Source organism: Aplidium turbinatum, chromosome 4, assembly GCF_918807975.1.
Source record: "Aplidium turbinatum chromosome 4, kaAplTurb1.1, whole genome shotgun sequence".
NCBI classification, from domain to species: domain Eukaryota; kingdom Metazoa; phylum Chordata; class Ascidiacea; order Aplousobranchia; family Polyclinidae; genus Aplidium; species Aplidium turbinatum.
Window position 1 is genome coordinate 24971463 of NC_137475.1, and position 22414 is coordinate 24993876.

Genomic DNA, 22414 nt, shown 5'->3' on the forward strand with positions numbered 1-22414 from the left:
AAGGTTTGTAGCAAAGCTCGGAGAAAAACTGGACGTCCTGACTAGTGATAACCGAGCTTGATGCAGCCATATGGTGTGTAGGGGTGAGGTACACCATAGCCTCAGTTGTTAATACAGTTTTCAGTTGTTGGTGATACGAAGCTTGAACTGGATGCGCAGAAGAAGTCGGATTTGTATCTGCAACAGAAAAACCTACATTTAATTGACATTCTTATACACACTTTCTGATGGCATCATTAATTCCATCACCATGAACCCTTGAACACAACTTTGTAACTAAACGCAATACTTTGGGAGAGACGTAATTTTGATTTTTACTGCATTGTTGCAATATCAGTCCTGACAGCTTCTGTGTGTGTTGCTAGTGTTTTATCCATTGTTAGTTAATTAATAATAGCATTTAGGCTATATACTGTAGAGACACAGCTATCGCAAAAACCATGCATCTGGGATTATTCTGGGTACAGCAAGGTGATTAGGCCACGCAAAACCATGCAAGACTTTTATTTTACTTTTATTTTTTTTATTAATTTTCTTTTATATTTAAAACATTTTGAAGCGTATGCGATATAACATAGGAAGTCAATGAAACGATTTTTATTTTTCAAAGTTCAAACTGAAAGATATTAGACTGGGAATATGGGGACTGCCAGGACTGGGAACCAGCGACGTTCACCCGAGCTAAAAACGTTACGGTACAAATCATAATTCATACAGCGATATCCTGTGGCGTGTGAAATGTGGGTAGTCACAGAGTTGGCTAATTTGAAAATCGCACTTTCGCTATCTCTATAAGTCTATAACATACCAAAAGAACAGCGCTGCCGCTGCTCGCTGCCAGTCGATAAACAACGCGCTGCCACAACTTCTACATGCGTTGCGTTTTGTCTACATTTTGTCGCGAGCTGACACTAAAGGCTGTACTCAAGTACCTTGTAAGGAATAATGACGGTGAAAAAAAAACTGTTAAAATGCATTTTTGAAAAATAATTGCTGATTATTCCCAAAGTTTGGAAACAAACAACGAGTGTAGTGTCAGCGCTAGATTTTCAGAAAAAAAAATCCGCTCAATCTGACGACAAATTTAGCCCAAAAGTAGCCCAACCTTACGCAGAAAAAAATAGCTTAAAAGGAACCCAAAAGTTTATAATCATTATTCTTGTAAATATATAATAAAATTACTTAAATGTGTTGCAACCTACGTAGGCTATCTGATATTAGCGAAGTTAGTTGGTTTTGCATCTTTATCCTCGGACTGATAAACCCTTTGACAGGTTTTTCCTGATAGTTTTGCATACTTGTAGCCTACTGTAGAGGTTTTTGACGCAGGACCGGTTACCGAGATTGACAAAGTCAAGTTTCCGATTGTTAAAGTGTTGTTGCCGGGGAATTATTTTATCCATTTGGTGCCGCTGAATGGAGAGCAGCCTTGGAATGCGTTGTTCATGCTCACACCCCGAGAGTCGAACTAGAGTCGCTTGATATTGAAGCTTCTTTGTTCACGAAGTCACGCGCTAGCCAACTATAAGGCTATACAGGTAGACGAAAAAAAGTTAACATTGTTCTGAAAAATTGTGGAGTAGTTCTTATAGCATGACATCAGATTTCTTTGTTCTGGTATAGTTTCTAGCAGTGGTGGATATCCAGAAGATTAGCTTCCGGAGCGCTAGTTTTTTACTTTCCAAATGCGCTAGGTGTCGTAGAAGAAATTCAAAAATATGTTTTTATAAGACTTTGAAACAACACACTTGATGTATCTAAAACGTTGCTAAAGTAAGTATCATGGTTTATAGATGGTATAGCGTTGTTCAATGCAAATATTCATATTTTAGTGAAACAATAATACAAAAAAATACAAGTTATAGCCTAGAAAAAAAAAAGAAAAAAATTTGTTTTTAGTTTTTTCCACTTTGATTTTTCAAGTTATAGCCAACAATCAGTGGCGCCGCCAGACCTTCAACAATGGGGGGACAAAATATTGACAGTGCAAGACAGTAGCGTAGTCAAAAATTTTGAAAGGGGGGTGTAGCCGGCGGGCGCAGCCCGATGGCGTGTTTGCTGAAGGCGACACCTAGCGGCGGGGGGTCTGGGGGGCCTCCCCCAGAAAATTTTAAAAAATTATTTTTAATTTGGTTCATTCTGAGAGCATTTTCAACAAAATTGTGGGTATGAATATTTCTGTAAAATGGTGCTGTCCGGTGGCATAGCAAAAGGATAAGATCATGTTTTCTTCGGCACTTTTCGGAAATAAAGCTAAGTCTCTATGTTTTCTTGTTGCTAATTCCAGACTGAGATATTTGAATGTTCGGTATTGGCAAAACTCGCTCTTGTAATGCAGTTTCGTTTAAAATTAGGCAAACTTTGTTTTAGAGACATAGGTTGATTGCTTTTTTTTGCGAGATTATTACAGTTTTATTATTTATCAATTTTCTCCTTGGTTGATCCAAAAAACGATCTTATTTCGGTAAGTCACTAACTTTTATGCTCTGAAGTCAACCCAAAGTTTAAAAAATGTAACGTCATAAAGGTCATACATCTTGATGAGTGTCAAACAAAAAGCTTTGAGACAATGAAGTTACTTTAGGCTATTTCTGATATATTCAAGTTTTGCATAACGAATAGCTGTTTAGATGTTAATCTAGATCGAACAAGCGATCTCAGCAGTTGCAGATGGCTTGCATCCTTGCACAGTTTGACGAGAAATTACATCACAGGCTAAAGCTTTTCTTGTAAACAATGTATTAACATCCGTAAATTCAATTTAAAAGGTTGAAACCCCCGAACCCCCTCCCTTGGCTACGCCACTGGTGCAAGACATGCAAGACAGTGGTATATTATTTAATTTCTCTTGTTTTCTACCAGGGCTGGAAAAAATGTTTAGCTTCCCGGGAATCTGTTTTTTAGAGAAAAAATTTCCCTCGGCTTACAATCACGATAATGAAAACCTTATATTTTACTGATCTCGGGGGCTGACGTAAACCTTAAAAGTCATGTCGACATATTCTTGATGCCCCCTTTATCAAAAATTGTTCTTTGTAATACCGCTTTGAAGGAGGATTACGAGTTACGACTATGAACAAAAGAATAAATTTTAAACTTCATTTTGAATTGAAAAGTCATTAGTTATAACCTTAGTTATATATCTTTTCATTACGTAACGTCTTGTAGGAATAAATTGAAAATCAGTATGATCACTCAAAATGAAAGCAATGGGACTACGCATCCTCACTAAACCAATCAATCAAAGGTCTTGTTGCACCGAAGATGACAACCTTATATTTTACCGATCTCCGGAGCTGACGTAAACCTTAAGGCATAGATCTGTTGACTCAAAGCAAACCCTTTGAAGGTTGGGGGGGGGGGGGGCTGTCAATTCAACTTTTTGTATCAACAGTTGTATCTCTAAAACCACTGAGGCTGCGACTACGAGATTGCTTGACTTTTCCTAACTTTTATTCACCTCTATTGAGCTGAAATTTTGAGCGAATAAAGGTTATAAATTGAAAGATATTATAAGGCATTTCTCAGCACATCCTCTGAAATATTTCATACTCTATTGTGAAACATTTTCCCACCAGCTGGATGAAAGTAATTAATTTGGCCCATGTCTCGTTAATCCTAATTGTTTCACAGCGTGAAGGGCATTGGCTGTATGTAAAATAATGTAAAAAAAAAATTAATCACAACATTACAATGCACGTTCTTCATTACTCTACCAAAAAATAATGTGTAAACTTACGCTACAAATTACACTCATAAGTGACCTCAATTATTTCAACGTATATGAGCAGTTCTAAAATTCACATAGTTTTAATTTTCGGATATGCTCAGCGTGAATAATTTTACAAAGTGAATCCCAAATTTTGAAACCTTGCCAAAATAACAGAGATATCACTCCTAAAGCATAAGAAGAATCGACAGCCCCCTCCCCCAAACTGAGCAAGACTCCAGGAGCCCAACCTTCTAAGGGTTAAAAGTCATGTCGACTTATTCTTGATGCCCCCTTATCGAAAATTGTTCTTTGTAGTACCGCTTTGAAGGTGGATTACGAGTTACGACTATGAGCAAAAGAATAAATTTTAAACTTTAATTTGTGTTGAAAATACATGACGTCATGTCTTCCAACCTTATCACATTTTTTTCATTACGTAATATTTACCACCACCAAACCACTTTTGACGATCGAATTTGTTAATTTATTATTCGGTAAAATGTTTAGATGATGTCACGTCATTACGCCGATTTGAGATATAATTTCATTTATGACGTCGTATGGATGAAAAACTTTTACAAGTTTTATACTCTGCTGAGATTAAAGAAGAAACATAAATGATAAATATTGGAGAAATTGAGTCTCCGTTACAACTTAAGAATTGAACAACTCAAAACTGCTGAAACAAAACGTTTTGTGTGAAAGAATCAGTGCAAGCAACCAATGCCAAAATGCGCGCGGAAGAAGTCATGGGAGTGTGAGGTATCAAAAATTTAACAGGTTGTTATTTTTCTACATCAATGTGACGTTAGTTAAAACTTTAAAAAGTCTATATCTTTGCTTCTGTAGAAAATCTTTTTATCTACTGTACAATTTAGTCATCAAGGTTTTTCATACTTTTTTTTAAAGAGAGAGCTTTTACCCCCCCTACCCCCTTACCCCCCTCAAAGCCTGGTTAATGTGGGTAGTTACTCATGGGAATCGACAACAAAAAAGCTGTATTGTGTGTTGCTGTGCGTTATAGTTTATGCGGTGCGGATCGTCAAACTCACTGGATTTGGACCCTTCTTATATTCAGGACCTCACAAATTTATAATGCACTGCGCTTTGCTTGGATATATTGATAGATAGCACCTTGCCCACTGGCGTAGTAACCCCCCTGCAATACCTGCAGTCGCAGGGGGGCCCACAGCTAAAGAGCCCCACGTTTAAGGGCCCCTCTCGAGGTTGAAGACCTTTTTTGCTTTGAAAAACAACTTTTTTGGGACAAAAAATGGAGCGTTTCTTAGCTGAAGATGCAGTGACAAAAGCCACGCAGGGGGGGGAGGCGCTCTCTCGCTAGGTACGCCACTGACCTTGCCCCATTGTCATATCAAAATACATTCATCATGAAAGAAATCTGAGACTTTTGTTATGTACAGTAACAGCAGTTTTCCAGTTCATTGCGTAAGATAAAAGCAGTTTGTGTAAAAAGTAACTCTTTAGTTTTCATAGTCTGAGTTTTGTGCATCAAAGAATGCATCGTCCGTTGTAACGAGTTGGTCTATCATGTCTCTTGTTTCTTGGCGCAAGTAGCTTTTCAGTTTGATAACATCTTGCTTCTTCGCAGCCTTAATCGGTACTTGGCTAGTATAGCACTGACTAGCTTCTAAGGTAGGAAGAGCGTTAGACTTAAGGATCCGAAATTTAGTTCGAACGAATCCCATCATATTCTTTGAAACGTCAATTTATGAAAGAATGGCTTAAGAATAAGAATGTACAGTATATGGCCTAAGAATGTAAGATATAAAAAAAATTATTATGAAAGAATGGCCGAAGTCCCGGACTTGGGCCATTCAGCTAATCATACAAATTTATTTGCCTTTGATAACTCGTTTCAAAGCGTGGATTTGGACCTTTCATTTGCTCATAAGGTAGCGCTAGGCGTTAGTATTACGATGATGGGTATAACTCATTTTGCCAAAAATGTGGACTTGGGCCCTTCTCATTTTCGGGTATTCAATTTTTAAGACACTTATCGTATTCAAAATCATAAAACCCCTGGCGACTTCGGGTCTCAATTGCCGGGTTACGTCCATGGCGTAATCAGGATCCAACATACTTTGCTGGTTAAAAATTTCTCAGTGGAAGACGGATCATTCGTATAAAGAGTAAACTTGAAACAGTTACAGTGTGTAGAGAAGCACGGTCAGATGTCAGTATGAGGTTCATTTGTGAAAATCCGCGCTCACACTCGCTCGATGAAATTGGAAGGGATTATAGTGACGTTATCAAATTTTGAAGACTCTGGGATCTTCTTTTCGTAGTTGTATATTCATTCACGAAGTCCTCTAACAGCAGCTTCGCGTTCATCTAAGCGCAATCTCTTTGCCACTTCAACGATTTCGTTTTCTCCGTGTGTCATTACTGTGTCCTCTGGCCAAATAGTTGAATCAAGTATTTTTCAGCGGTTAATAAATGACAAGTCTGTTGAATTCAACAAGCCATCTTGGATGGAATTTCCTGAGTGATTATACACCCTTCTCTGTTGGGTGGGAAATACCACCCTTTGGTAGGGTGAAAATGACCATCTTTCCCAATAGGCTATATGGGGTGGGAATGAAAAAGTAGAAGTGGAATTTTTAGACCACCCCTAGAAGTGGTTAAAACTACAATTTTTGATTTACAGTGTAGAAGATGCGGGGATTGATTAGCGGGCTATTTCTGCAATTGTTTAGGCTACATGTAATTCTACACCTTTGAACTCTAAGTTTTCTTCAGCATCCTTAGCAATGCCATAATGTCGTCCGGGTTCGTTCCTTCGTGTTTCAAATAATTTTGCAAGATTATTAATTTTGTTATCTGCATTTCAAATAGTAGCCTACATGCTCTGTTTTACAGTTCAAGGATTAGGCTATTTCGGATAATTCTTGCGAGTATTCGTACATCAAAGCCAAGTCCAAAAAGAAATCCGTGGATGTTATCTTCGACAAGAGTCCTTGATATTTCGTACGTTCCCGAGAATCTCTTGTGTCGCTAACAGCCCCCTTTTTGAAAAATTCGAAAAGTGCTGGGAAATCATTCCAGACGGCACTAACTGTGCGGAAACTCGAGGCTACCCGATGTGTGTCCAGAAGGCCTATACCCTTCCGATTTTCAACAACTGCACTTCAATAGCCGCTGCACATTCACCCAATTCCCTGCTATTGTTAGGAGAAGCGTGGTAAAGGCTATAGCGTTTGTCCATAAAAGATCGAAATCGATTCAAATTATACTGAGTGATTTACAGCATGACGAACCGATAGTTCCAATCTATGGTTGGCACAATACCACACCACAATGTCTGGAAATTAATTACGAAGCCATTTTGCTACACCATTTTTGCGACCTATCATCACAGCCGAGCCATCACATACAACACCAATCAAACAAGAAGATAAAAATGTTGTAGACATGCCATATGATTTTAGGCAGCTCTTCAGGGTTTCAAAGATACCATTCGCCGTAAGACTAGCGAGCTCAACAAGACAAATACATTCACAGGTTCGCTTCCGTCAAGACTGGTACGAAGATATTATATTATCAGAGTGAATACCCGATTTAACGTGGTCGACTCATCAAGAATAATATATACTTTTACTGAACAGGGCAAAGCATGATAAGAGTATAAAATATTTGAGCTTCCGGAACGCCGTTCCGGAGAAGTCAATTTTTTGATCGAGTTTCCGGAGCGGCGCTCCGGACCGCTCCGGCTGAAATCCATCCCTGGTTTCTAGTGAGAAAGATGTCTGGTTGTGCAGTATTTCAACTCCTAATTTGCAAAAGTTTCTTTCTTGTATTGTGTCAACGTTGACAAACATGTGATTCATGTCTACAGAGGTTTAATACAAAAATAACGATTTTTTGCTGATGTGTTACAAAACCATTGGCCCACTTAGTTAGGTTTCAAACAAACAATCCCCATAAACACATTGCTCTGTATGGAAGAAGTAGTTATAGATATCCCTGGTTTCAAAATGTGACATAGCCGGTCATCTCTGATACAATAGCCTAGTACAGTCATGGGCGAGCACGCAAGTTGCTGGTGCACCTGAAAAAGCTGTAAAAATGAGGCAAAGTGTCCAATGTTTGCAATGCACTTGTCATTCGTTGATATTGTTTTCTTTATTGTACAATATTCCCAAATCAGCAGTGACCAACAACAAAGTTAAGTGACCTTTATAGCCTACCCATTGCGCTTCTGGAATGATGCTACAAATGAATTGTTATGCTGCAATTTCAACAAATCGAAATTTGCTGAACTTATAAAAAATATTGAAAAAGAGATAACTGTGATAAAACAAAGATCCTGACCTAACAATATTCTTTGAGTTTTTTTTTAACGTAGGCTAATAACTTTAAGACCTTCAATGAACCTAAGTCGTAGGCGTTTTATAAGCTTTAAAACAAAGCAATAGCCTAAAGTTTTCACTTTGGTGACTTTTGGTTGTCTCAAAAATTACGTTTGCTACATTGCGTCACCGTTTCTAGTGAACAAAGAGATAGGCATACCATTGGAATCTTGTTGGACCGGAGCTTTGTTGGAACAAAGTAAGTCATGCGTCGTACAGTAGTATTGTTTGAGAACTCGATGAGCTGATTGGCTGACCATGAGAGGGGACCTTTTTTGTGATTGTGGAGTGTAGTTAACACCAGACATCATGTTCTCGGTCGAGGTGAAGGCTAGTTTGTTCCAACTGATATCAGTATTGTTGCTGTTGTTGAAGCTGCAAGTGATCTAAAGCAAGTATATCAAACTCAAATTTTGCCAGGACCGCTTAGGCAACATGAAGTCATGATGCGCAAACGTTTCACACACAATACTATTTATGTTATATATCATATGCACAAAGCCTACAAGTATATGCATGTTTTAGTAGCATCAATGAATATTAACTAAAACAATTATGTCTTACGCATACTATTTTTTGTTTCAAAATAACAACAAACGTAAATCTGGGTAAATTGCCTAATAAACCAAACTAGGATATAAAGTGGGATGGCGCAGCGGGTGCAACTCCGGTTCTACTCCCCGCTTCAGCTGGTTGTTGAAAACCACCGTTCACATCTATCCAGGATAAATTGGACAGGTGTAGTTGCTGAAGGAAAGGCGGCCGAGAAAAAGGAACTAGCCACCCTACTCTCGTTAGTGCCGAAGACTTTGTATAATGAGAACCTTACCTTTTCATCCGCCGATGCTTGGATCAAGTATGGGACTCGCCTTTACCTTGATTTTACTTACGTTATGAAGTGTAAAGCAACCGTTTTTGTCGTCAGCGCCACCTTACTATTTATCAAATTAGATTTACTTTTTATCAAATTTGACCAAACCGCACTCTGCAAACATATTCAAAAAACTGTCATCATTAGCAAAAACAAAAAAAAAATTAAAGAGCGTCGACTTACAGGAAGAGCTGGATTACTGCTTTGGCGAAGAGGGAAAAAATCTTGAGAGAGTGAAGAGGTGGGAGCATTACTATCCCCTGCATCTTCATGGGCGTTGATGAAGTCACGCAGGTCAACCAAGGAAGATGCTCCAGCTGTTGAGAGAAAACTTCTCTCATCAATGGTAGGGGTGCTATTGCAGCAGGTGACATGTGCTGAGAATTCCGAATCACTACAGCTGTTTAATGAGAATGTATTTATATTATAACAGATACACAATAATGAAAAACAAGTCATTTTCATATATTTATACTATCTTCCGTTAGTCACAGTATTATACATACACACCCAGCCAAAAAATGAGTCTTTTTGAAATTGATGTAAAACAAAACTGATTTAGTGGCTGAGAGAATTTATTGTGCTGGAGCAATATCTTAGGCCGGAACAATCCATTTGATGTGAAAGAAAAAAAAAACTACCCTGAGTCTCAACTACGTTTTTCCGGACTTGTAATTTACATTTTTGTAAAATTTTCTAGCTCGCTTCGCTCGCTCAACCACATTTCGTTCATTTCGGCAATATTGGACAAACATAGCTGGGGATTAAGGGAATGAAAAGTTTTAGTTTGAACTCTGGTTCTTTTCCAACTTTTTTCTAGATCCGCTACTGCATTGTCTGTATTAACTATTTTTTCTATAAAATCTTAAAAGCTGTTTTTTGCTACTCTTTGCTACGCTACTCAAAGCTACTCTTTGCTAAAAGGATAAATGTAAATCGTTTTCCCACATTGAAAGAGCTTGCGGCCCTAAACGCTTTCTGATCCTACTTTTAAAAGCAATCACTAAACATTGTGGCCCACTAGTGGATTTCGGTGGGGGGAGGCCCGAGATGGTGCTCACACGGCCCTGACTAAGCGATAACTTACTTCAACAGTTGAGGGTTTTTGGCTACTTGAGCTGCATCGGATTGTTCAACAACGTGATCACGCGTAAATGAGGCGCACGTTGTTGTGGGCTCGTTGGATGCAGCGCTGATGTCGTTTAGAATTGATGGAAGATCTCCAAGTTTACCAACCACTTTCTAGAAAATTAATTGGCGTAAAAAAAGAATCATTAGATAACATGAAAACATTTCAACAGTACAATCCTACGTAAGGTCGCCAAAACTCCCCAGTTGCGTACACAAAATGCTAGCACAAAATACCTATGTCTGTTGAGAATTCTGAAAGTAGCAAAGAAAGCGAACAACAAGAAAACAATCGATTAATCATCATCAATCAACACTTACAGAATGCAAAACTTTAGTCTAGTAAAATAAAATACCTGATCCAACCCTGGAAGCACTTCAACGAAAAACGCATGAAGTTTAGCGAATTCTTTTCCCAAGTCTATGAACCCTTCAAATCCTTTGCGGACGTGTGGAATCGATGGGTCACAAACATTAGAGATAAACGATCCCATGTCGTCCCACTTCTCTCTCACAAACACATCCATGAATTGCATATACTCCTCCTTGTTGCCAAACCTACGAGAAGGGCAGCCATAATTATTTCCTTGACGATTCCAGCTTCGCTTATAAGATTAAAGAAATAACGTGAGAATTTCTTCAATCAAAAATAACAAAACAGGAATTCGGCCGCCACATTTAAACATTTTACACAAACACACTGCAACGTTGAGAACATTCCCATCACCAACCGCGTATTCCCGAGAATGTTTTTTGTGGTCACAATCAATCAAAGAGCTCCTTACCTGCTTCGGTTTGCAAGGTTTTGGATGACTTTCGCAATGAGAGTTAAACTCCTGGACACTTTTTTGTTTGGAACTTCGTTAGCGAGTCCGAAGAGACTCGGGTTGAGGATGGCCGGACAGAGAAGGCGAAGAAACAGGGATGCAGTAACAAGTCTGTTTGCAATGCGAGGTCTACCTGCTTCTTCACATTTTACTCTCCAAGACGACATGACCTCTCTGAGCTCAGAAGGGAGGGTGCTGATGGAACAAAACAGATTTGATGACTACAAATAAAAGCAAAAGATTTCCATGGTAAAACTGAAGAACAAGTTTATGCCACCAACCTCGCTGATGCCGTAATTTTTCCAAGTGCGACATCGCAGCTCATGTGTAGATTATTTTGATTGGCCACTAGGGAAGCTTGAGGGGGAAGTCGGCCACCGTCCACCTCGCACTCTTCCTCCATGTTGAAAAGAGCGTGAACAAAGTCGCCTGGAAATGAAGTTTTAAAGGCATATTAAATGAAATTTTCAAACGGGAATTAAGCATTAAAATGCGTAAACTGAACATTCAAGGATACATTTCAAAAAAAATTACCGAAAAAAATTTGTTTTTAATGGCGCTGGAAAGGCCCAAAGTCCAATGTTTCATTTAATTTCATTTTTTTTCAAAATGACCAAAAAGTGGCAAACACAGCTCGAGAATACGTCACAAAAGGCAGCAATAACAAAAGCCACGTTACAACATCTGATGTTTTAACATCAGATCTGAGGTTTTGAGCAAACTGTCTGATGTTTTGACGTTGAAATCTGATGTTTTGATGTACATACTTACATAGCCTACAGTTAAATCGCCTGCAGTAACAACTGTTGTGTGATCAGCTGATTGCGCGTCTTTTGTTACGTAGACTGTACAGTCGCACGCTTCGCTGCTCAGGCCCATTCTGGTTTTGAAAGCTCTGACAAAAGCACGCGCGCAATGATGGTCAGACCGCAATGGGGCAAAATTTTATTGAAAATCGTTTTATGGTAGCAAGTTAAACCAAGTCAGGTTTTTCCTTTAGTATCCCTTTAAAAGCGTGCATCAAATGTTCTGTACATAATTTAAGAAAACATGTCATAAGTTGCTTCTCGTGTTAGAAACTTGCTAAACCTTTACTGTTAGATTCTGTTACGTCTGTCCAGAGTTACAAATGTTGAGTGCGACGTCATAACATAATACTTCTTGACACTAGACATTAATTCAAGGTTTTATGATAACAGACTAAATCAAGGTAACATTTAATACCCTAAGATACTAAAATACATTTTGGTCATTACTCTCCATGGGAATGTCGTCAATAACAACGAAAACATAAAATTACCAAAGCAAATGTTATTATGTCTGTCCAAGTTTTAATCAATGAATTGATATCGTCTTCTTTCAATTATTACCAGTACCGCATAATATTAAATTAACGTTCCATCAATAGATTTACCAGCTTGGAAATTAAATAAATGCGTAGGCTAAGTCTTCATCAATTGTTATCTATTTACACCAAGTCAAGAATAAACTTTTCCATCAAGGTGCAGACCCACTGATGCTATGAATTGGTCATTTCTAAGAGGAAACTCGTATCAAAAAATGTTGATTGTACCTAAAGTATCGGAGAGATACTTCATTCCAACTAGACGCAACATCGCCTCAACTGACTTCGTACCGATCGTGTTTTCCCGAAAAATGAGACTTTCTTCTTCAACCTTTAGAACCTCATCCATGACGACATCTGTCATATACTCCTGAAGAAGTTTACAATATTGCAAAAATATACAAAGATATAAATTTTTTCATAGATAGAGTCAAAAACAAAATTGATGCACAACTGTGCAAATCGTCAATTGTTCAATTCGAAAATTTGTTTTCGAAAATGCTTTGTTAAGTTTATTTCAATTTGGCCGCAGATTTACTGGTCATAGTTCAGAAAATGCCTGCAACTACATGAACGTAAAATATAATATCATAATAATATAACATGGCAGTAGGCAGTGTTGGGCGCGATAACTCATTTTTCAGTTGCGATAACGATAATCGATAAACGAAAAATGCCTAAAGCGATAACGATAAACGATAAATCAAAAAAAAGTTAAGCGATAACGATAAACGATAAATTATCGCCGATAATGTCCGATAACGATAATTTTTTTTTCTTGATTAGCGCTGCCCCATCCCATACAGCACGAACTGTTTTCATTAACATGACGAAAAATCGAACATAATATACTGTAAAGGGACAAAACTTTTTGTAAGTTATGCATAAATAGAATCGCAATAGCTGCAATGGGTATCGAATCTTCAACCTCTTGATCCAGAATCAAACCACTGAGGTAACCGCCGTGCTTATAATTATACCTTCAAATACCAGTTGGATGCTTTTATCAATTGAGTTACACTGCCGCTTACGTGCAGTAGGCAAAATAATTAAATCAAATAAAACTACCATAAAAAATTCCAAACTTTGTATTTTGCTTTCTGCTTAAAGGGCTGTTTACAACAAAGTCAGCAATAATTGAAAAAATTCCCAAAAACGCAAAATGCTTGAAAATTTATCAGTAATCTTAAGCGTTATTGGTAGTAAAAATGTGCATACTGTGAAATCCATCAAGCTTGTCAAATTAGTCGTGTTTGTTTCAGAACAATAACATAATTATCGTAATTTACTGATAATTTCAGATAATTTTTTTTGTTTTCTTTGTGAACACCATCATTAAAGGATTGGCAGAACGCTGAGTTGTTGAGATAAGAATTACAATGTAGGCACTGTATTAGTGGGAATAAAAATATTTGATTGAGGTAGGCTATGTCGCATAGGTACAGTAAATGAGAAAGGTTATAGCCTACTGTATTCAGCATAATTTTACCACGCAACTCGATGCGCCTATTGTCATGCAAAAACTACTACAAGATGCAAAACATGTGATGTCGGTCTGCATGTCAAATGCTTCAAGCAATATCATATTCCGCAATGACTTGTTTCAGTGATGTTGTGTTACTTTGCTAATTTTCATCTTCATATTTTTTGAACTTTCATTTCAATAAAATGCTCGATGACAATAATGACATAACAATACATGAACAAGACATTTCCCGTTTATCACTTTGAGCGATAAGTAAAATGTAATAACGCTTAAGCATTACGCACAAGAAACTTGTGAAATTTGATAACTGATTTGCTTAGCGTCTTATATATAGGACGGCTTTTTTCTCAAAAAGTACAAACACAATTAGGAAAAAAATAATTGTGATATGTTTTTTAGGTCATAATTATGCAATATTTATATTTTCCGAAAACTTTTTTAAGTACTTTCACTTTCGGCACAAATGGGTTAACTTTTTGAGTTAAATGGCACTTATGCATTTGGTTATTATTTTTGGATTAAAGTTATATCGCCAAGCTAGAAAAAAATCGATCTTACAGTCTACAACCGATCTTGTGTTGTTATTGTGTGTGAATTTTGTCTTTTAATCTGAGTTTGTGACGTAACCGCACGTCTCAAGGCAAGTTCTTGCAATTTTAGTTGCGCGTTGGGCTCGCAGTCGAGAGCCTGCATGTTCGACTCCAGCCACCCGCACTTGCTGTTGTTTCTCTGGGCAAGAAACTTTACGATAATTGCCTCTACCCAGTGATCGATTTCGAGTAATGGGTAGTACCAAATTTAAGTCATAAGTAGAGTAGACAACCGGAAACAGACATTGCCGTCGGCTGCAGCGTGGGTCAGGTGTACGTCGGAAGGCGTACACCGATGCATAGCGCTCAAGTCCGCTTTCCCGCAATGCAGAATAAAGATAATAAAAAAAACCAAAAAAAAAAAACAGTAAGTTTCATGTTTTGACGAAAGAGATTTTATTTTTTTACGACAATTACTAAAAACTAACACCTCCAACGAAAAAGAAAACACAAGAATAAAATAGTTGATCGTGAGGTGGCGCGAAAGACCATGTTTCCGATGTAAAAGCGGCCTCGTATTGCGACACTTTCACAAACCACTTGCCAATTTCTTTCGCTTCAAAGGAATCACCTGTGCGCTTACATTTTAATTGTAAAATTCACTCGCGAATTTTAACTTGCGAAATTCACTCGCCCATTGCAGCAAAACAACAAGTGACTTGTTGCATGCATTTCATTGCATTGCAATTTGCAACTCTAAAAATTATTGTGTTGTCAGGGCCGTCGCTGCAGGGGGGCGTGCCCCCTCCCCTGATAACGACCTGTGCACACACACTTCAGGCACTGAAGAAGAACTGGTTTTAATTTTAGTTTTGTTAACTAGGTGGCTAGTAAAAATATTACTTTTCATGGTCTTTCCACTTGTGTTGATCCGAAATAAAATTTATCGGCGATTAATTATCGGCGATAATCAAACATTGCCTTTGGCGATAACGATAAACGATAGCTGAAAAAATAATTGAGCGATAACGATAAGCGATAAAAATTTATCGCCGATAATCATCGCCGATGAATTATCGCCGATAATGCCCATCACTGGCAGTAGGCAACTTCAAAATGAAAAGTGTACTTCAAAGTTACGTCATTTGCAGGCTCTCGTCTAGCTAAAATGTCTAATGCGTGACTGGCAGACGCAGCCCGCAACGGTAACATGCCTGCCACAGATGACAGGTCAACAAAAAAATTTTGGCATGGAAGGTAAGAACGATTTTAGAGCATATCAGGGGCGCTGAGCTCGAAAATGCCATCAGCTTTAGCAAATTGGCTCAAGTTTTTAAGATATCAGATATCAAGTTGAAGCTTGGTTGCATTTTATCTCAAGGAACATCCTAATGTTGTAGTTAGTCTGTCTGCACTAAAATCACAAGAATTAGCAAAAGCTAAAGACACAATGAGATTAGCTAAATGAAGAAGTGCTGCATAAATCTATTTTTTTCCATATATTCCATACAAAAATGCTCCATTTATTCGTATTTTCATCAGATTCTCCTAACATATTGCAATTTCTGAAACAAGCTTCTTAAGACTAAGCTTCTTAAGACTAAGCTTCTTAAGTCCGCCCCGATAGCTCAATTGGTTAGCGCGTCACTTCTGGAACGAAGAAGCTTCAAGATCAAGCGTCGCTGGTTCGACTCTTGGGGTGTGCGCTTGAGCAACGCACGTTGAGGACTGCTCTCCATTCAGCGGCATCCAATGGATGGAATAGTTCCCCGGTAATAAGAATTCAACAATCGGAAACTTCACTCTGTCAATCTCGGTGACCGGGCCGCAAAATTTTTTTTCCCACCAGATTTCTGTCTCATTTACATATTTTGGTAAAAGTTTGTATTAAAACCGTGTGAATGCAACATTTTTCTCGTTGGTACGGTTGGTTCAGTGGTTTCATCCTCTGCCTACTGATCGGGAGAACGGGGGTTCGACGCCCGTCGTAGTCAAACTTTTTCTTTCTTTAAATTAATTTTTGCGGTGCACAAGAGCTTTTCAAAAAAGTAGGGTTAGGGAAAGCTTATATTTTATTATCATTGCACAATTTCATTGGCAAATAGTTATTTCGCAATCTGAATCAACCAATCTCTCAAAACACATTCGGAAAATCTTACTTTTAGAGTGACTAGAATCAATGAGACAAAAATCTCGTGGGAAAAAAAATTTCGCGACCGGGCCTGCGTCAGCGATTCAAAGCCTCTACAAGCATGCGAAACTGCCAGGATTAAGCTCTTCAAGAAGCTTTCCCAGTCCGAGGATAAAAATTCAAATCAATCAATCAATACCACATTAAAACTTGCTTGAAGTGAACAATAAATAGCAGTAATTTGGTATAACAAACCAAGTATGCCTAAGCCTACAGAAGAAAGACGACAAATTGTAAAAACAGACGAAATGAACAAGCAATCAATGTTTTTCATAAACCACAGAGTATTCAAAGCAAAACACTTTAAGAAGAAATATATTCATCTCAGGATGTGCATTAGTGAAGTTCTTAGATGCGACTCTACTTATTTGGGCTACTCAAATTTGCTTGAAGTCATATGCAGGAAAGTCCTCTTTGCGACTTTCGCCTGTAGTCTCGTTGTGGAGAGCTTCGCATTAGGCACCAGCAGTAATCTGCCATCATGTGAGTAACTCAGCATCCCATCTACCTTGATATCTCTCTTCCATTACTTTGATATCTTGGTGAAACCTTTCACCTAGTTCCTCACTCATATTTCAGAGGTTTTCAGGGAAGCGACCCAAGTAACTGAATAGATAGTGAAATGTTATGCTCATCCTTGATCCAAGAGCTTGAAAGTTCGTAAGCATCACTTCTACGAGATCCTCATAGTTGCTTGCTTTTGTGTTTCCAAGAAATCCTTTTGCAACTGCAACGAAAGAGTGCCAGGCTGCCTTCTCAACTTCAGTCATATGTGATGGATAAACCTGATCTTTAATTAATTTTCATATTTGTGAGCCATCAAAAATTCCTCCTTTCAGCTTTTCAATACTCAGACCAGGAAATACTTTGCACAGGTAATCAAAACAAGCACCATCTTTATCTAAGGCCTTGACAAATTGTTTCATCAAATCGAATTTGATGTGCAATGGGGGTAAAATGATGCGATCACAACTTATCAAAGGTTCATTTACAATCTTTTTATCTCCGTGCACAAGCTGTTCACGTATGGGCCATGCCTTTTTAATCCAGTGTTGATCAGTGGCCTGACTATCCCAATAACAAATAAAGCAGGGATACTTAGTGTAGCCGCCTGGTTGTCCCAAGAGAAAGTTGGCCATTTTCAAATCAGAGAATATCTCCTAGTAATGCTCAGTATAAGAAAGTTCCTTCAGGACCATCTTTACAGTTTGGTAGAGTTCCTTTAAAACGACTGAGTGGCCAATTGGAACACATGCAAACTTATTTTGGAGCCGTCAATGAATAACCTCCATTATTCTGGTTTATAAGTCATGGCTTACGGTAAACTTTTCTAAAGTATATCCTGACTTTAAAAAGCATGTTAATTTTGAGCTTACGTCGTCGGTGAAGAGGTACCTGTCATTTGACATAATTTTTCAGGTCAAGTGGGAGGATAAATTAGCGTAAGCTGTCTATTCTGCAAAATAGCCTTTAACTGATAATTTTCAGGATAAAACTAATTATTGCCTTATCAGTGCGCTATAATGCTGATATTAGTGCTTGATGGAAGATGATAAAGTAATCTAAGGCCTTATTTACCTCCCAAGCGAGAAATTTTTGCCAGACAACTCAACATTAGGGCAAAACTAAATAGCTGCTTCACATGGCTTCAGTTTTTATTAACCTATATTACTCACTAGCAATAGCATACATTTCTAACTTTTCATGGTATGTATGAAGAAGCAATAGCTCAAAAACTAGAGCCAATTCAGCAAAAGCAATGGCATTTTTGGACTCATGGCCCCTGATATACTTCCTAATTTGATTCAACATATCATGCCTTCTGAAAAAAAGGAAGATTTTGTTGGCCTGTGAATGGAGGATTCCGATAGACTTGTCTATTTTGAAAAATAGCTAGATTTCAATGTGCTTGATGCGTAGGGTTAATCAGGGACATCAACAACTCTAGGGTTGAAAACTATCAAGATTTTAGAATAACGATATAATCAATACAAGGTCACTGCTTTATGAGCTCGACCATGACGTGCCCTAACTGCTACACTTAGAATTTCCGAAGGTTGTTGCAATGAAACTTTTTGACAATACAGGCAATATGCAATAGGCAATAGCCTACACACAAATTCAAAGCTTGCACTAATTCAGCAAGCAAGAAAGGTACCTAGGCTAAGTAGCCTATACATATTTTTGGTATGCAACGGTCTTTTATAGTAGGGTCTCTCAACGCATTTAAGTCAGTGGTTTTCCAGGCCAATGTTTTAATCTTTTGAATCGCTGGATGCCAAATTCTATTTTAAAAAGCAGACAAAAATTAACGTGACTACATCGTGCAAAGCTCCACCAGAGGCTATCACCAGTCGCAGTCAGCAGCGAAGGAATTACTTAACAGGAAAACCTTGTGGACTTCTTCCATAAATCACAATGGACTCTTAGAGGTCCATGGACCCTTAAGTTGAAAACCCCTGATATATAACGTCCATTGTAGAGCAACTAACGACTGATGCTAGCCGACAAACATAAAAAAAATATCAAAAAGGGAACTTTCCTGTTTTTCTTTGTGCCATGTTACCATACAAACGTGTCAAAACATTTTGAGCGGTAGTAGGCCTACAGCAAAAAGACGTTTAAATTTAAAGTGAAAAATTAGTTATATCATCTATGCACATGTTAAAGGGATACCTCAGTCTTCAATATTGTTAGTCACGAACCTTCATATGGCCAGTGCCATGCATTATATGAACCAATGTCCTTGCTACTTCGCCCTTGCGTGCCACGGAGATATGATTTCCCAAAGTTCGGCATATGTTCAAGTAATTTTTGGAAATGTATTCTTGGAGAGCCGTATATTGATCAATAGGCAGGACTTTTACTGACATGTAGTTGGCTTTAATTCGTAAAGCAAGAGCCTCACCGGTTCTGGTTTTGTTATTTCCACTAGGTGTTGATAATGTATACCTAAAAAATTAAGTATTGAGAGCTTTGCTTATAAACTGTTCGAACACCGATAATTCATATTGCACATTTGCACTAGCAACTAAACAATGGCATAAATAGGCTAAGTAGAAAAAAAGCATACACTTGCAATAGCACATATACTGTAAACACAGGCCTTGCCAACGTGTGAACCTGAAGTAACGACTGCGGCTGATGAAATTTTGATTTAGAACTCTAGGCTTCTGCTTCTTCTGCGTATGAACCTTCTTCACCACTCTAAGGGTCGAGGGGCTCGGTCTTTTACCGCTCTTGAGCAGTGGTGGCGGCTCGGTCAAGATGTTTGGGCGGATGTCGAGCTGAAGCAGATGTCCAGTTCACGCAGACCACTCACACCATTTGGCGAATGATAGATGGCGGAGTAGCAGATGGTGTGCTGGTCTGCGGTTTGTTCCCACTTGGCACAAAGATCACGAATGGAGCCATTCCCCATGTGTGCATGTTGGAGAGGCATAGTCCAATACCAGTGCACAAGTGGTTGAGCCGCACCCAGGCCTTCCTTGGCAAGAGCATTGCGGTTAGGTGGGGGCCGGTGTCGGAGATGAAACTTTGGAGTTTTGAGGAGTTCTTCTTACACTCCAAGCAGGGATATCTGACTCCGAGCTCAATTGGTAATCCGCCCAGGTAGCCGCATTGATGGATTGGTCTTTAACAGTTTTCATCAAGAGTGGTAAGGCCTGTACAAATGGCTGTCTAGATTTTAGTCGCCGGGGTTGCTCGCTTACATATTCCTAGAGACTTGAGCGGAGCAAGTGGTTGGGGTTTATAGCGCTGCGAGAAAGAGACATGATGGCTTCTTCGTCACGAAGCTCTGGTGGTTGGATGCCTGCACGGACAGGAAGATTACCCGGTGGTGTAGGTCGCAGACATCCAATCACGATACGCAAGGCATCATTTTGTATGGTAGTGTCAATTTGATGACAGTGGACACTGCGGCTCCAAACAGATGCGCAGTATTTTGCTATGGAACATGAACTAGCGCGATGGTGGCAATGCGCAGAGTGTCAACACCGGCTCTCCATCCAGAGCCGACCAGTCGCTTTAGCAATGCTGTGCGTGTTGAGATCTTTTTGCGTAGTGACTCCAAGTTGACGGTAAGTGGGAGACCTGTCCAGGACTACTCCCAGATGTTTAGGGTTTGGGAAGAAAGACAGGGTTTTTCCATCGGTGTAAATCTTGAGCTCACGCTTCTGTTCCCGGTTGTTTGAATGAAAAGCTGTCGTCACTGTTCTGGTTTTTCTGAGCTTCATTCTCCATCTCTGGAGGTATGCCTAACGTGTCGACATATCCTGGTTTAGAGTTCCTTCTAATATTTTTCAATCATTTCACTAGTGTAGAATGACCATCGTTGGCATAGGCTTACTTTGCGGATATTGTGTTTGGCAAGTCATGGGTGTAGATATTAAACAGAAGAAAAGCTAGTACAGATCCCTGAGGGACGACATTTTAAAGGCGTCGTAACCTGCTTAGTTTACCACTTCCGGTGGTGAGGGTAAAGCTTCTGTTGTAAACGAGCTCCATGATCATGCGGACCATGTGCCTGACTAGGAGCAGTTTGGAGGTGAGGCCTTGGTGCCATACAGTGTCGTAGGCGGCTGTGAGGTCGTAAAACACAGAACCGGTCATTTTCTTTGCCTCAAAGCAGTCTTCAATATCTTGAGTCATGAGAGTGACTTGGTCTACTGTAGATCTTCTACGTCGAAAATCAGCTTGTTCCTGGGACAGGAGTGGATCTACAATTGGTTAGACGAGTGTAGATGAGACAATCGGATTTTAAAAGGGGTGCAGAGTACAGATGTAGCATCATATAGGTCGGTAGCTGTTCAGATCCTTTTATGGTTTGTGAGGCTTAAGGATCGCGACTACTTTGTCTCGTCTCCAGATTTTGGGGATTTTGAGTTGCCATCAGCAGGAAGACAAGAATTTGCACAGTCAAGACTTCATAGCAGTGCCAGTATGAAGAAATTTAAGGCAGATGTTGTCAGGGTTAGGGACCTTACTGATCTTATTTGATTGGAGGACAGCGGTGAACTCTTCCGATGTGAAATCACCGAAAATGCTTTCCTTGTCTGGTGTTGGAACTTTCCAGAGATCAGACGCTTCCCTCTTTACAAGTTAGGAGAACTTGCGGTCGCCTGTTCTATAGGTCCCGTTTTTCACTAGTTTTAATGCGATATTATTGGCAGTGACGAGACATCGGCGGCGCGAGTGTGCTGAGGTTCCTGTAAGGTTGTTGACAATGCTCCATGCCATCTGGTCAAAGTGTGTAAAGTCGGTAGTGTTGACAGTGTCTTTCCATCGCTCTATCCTCCGTGAGTACAACCGATCAAGCAGTGTTGTTGCTTCTGAATTGGAGGCAGCACCTGATCCGGCGCGAAGATGGGAGCTGAATAAAATTTCACACCTTGAATCCCAACACGACTTGTAGTTGTTTGAGCGGCCACGAGGGATAGAATTCTAGCCAAAACATGCTTTATATTTTTTCAAATACGGTAAACTTGAGAAACAAAATTGCAAAAATATAGTCAGTGAATTCAAATCACTACAAAACTCTAAGTTTTGCTTTAAAAATATGACAAAACTTTTCCTGTTATTAGTACTTCCAGATGTTGTTTGGAATCAAAGCACAAGTGCCAAAATCTATTTCAATATTTGCATGGTAACAGTATTACAAAAGCAAGGTAAAATCACACACATTGTAGTCTACAATACACAACGGCTATATTTACCAACTACTTCTTAGACTAACACATGCTATCGACTCTGACTTCTTTGAAGTGCAACAGATGAACTTCAAGTCATATTTAAAGCTTGCACGTTGGCATGACCTGTGTTGATATGTTTCAATGGCACAAACCAACACAAACGGGATGAAATGCAAACAATAGATCGAAAATAGACTAGGTAGCAAAAAGTCCACAATGTAGACTGTGGAGTACTGAAGCTTCACACATCAATTGGGCAAC

At 39.0% G+C, this 22414-nt stretch overlaps 1 protein-coding gene and 1 pseudogene across 1 annotated transcript in view; both read right to left on the reverse strand.

Moving 5' to 3' along the window:
• LOC145769008 (disabled homolog 2-interacting protein-like) overlaps window positions 1-22414 on the reverse strand; it is a 35118-nt gene that overhangs the window by 112 nt on the left and 12592 nt on the right. The window contains exons 8-16 of the mRNA XM_082580608.1: window positions 19166-19412; window positions 12482-12623; window positions 11190-11337; window positions 10867-11103; window positions 10438-10639; window positions 10041-10195; window positions 9137-9353; window positions 8243-8468; window positions 53-177 (exon numbers count right to left, since the gene is read on the reverse strand). Of these exons, the coding sequence (XP_082436734.1) occupies window positions 53-177; window positions 8243-8468; window positions 9137-9353; window positions 10041-10195; window positions 10438-10639; window positions 10867-11103; window positions 11190-11337; window positions 12482-12623; window positions 19166-19412 (1699 nt within the window). The remainder of the gene's footprint in view (window positions 1-52; window positions 178-8242; window positions 8469-9136; window positions 9354-10040; window positions 10196-10437; window positions 10640-10866; window positions 11104-11189; window positions 11338-12481; window positions 12624-19165; window positions 19413-22414) is intronic.
• On the reverse strand, window positions 16834-17655 carry LOC145768246 (uncharacterized; annotated as a pseudogene).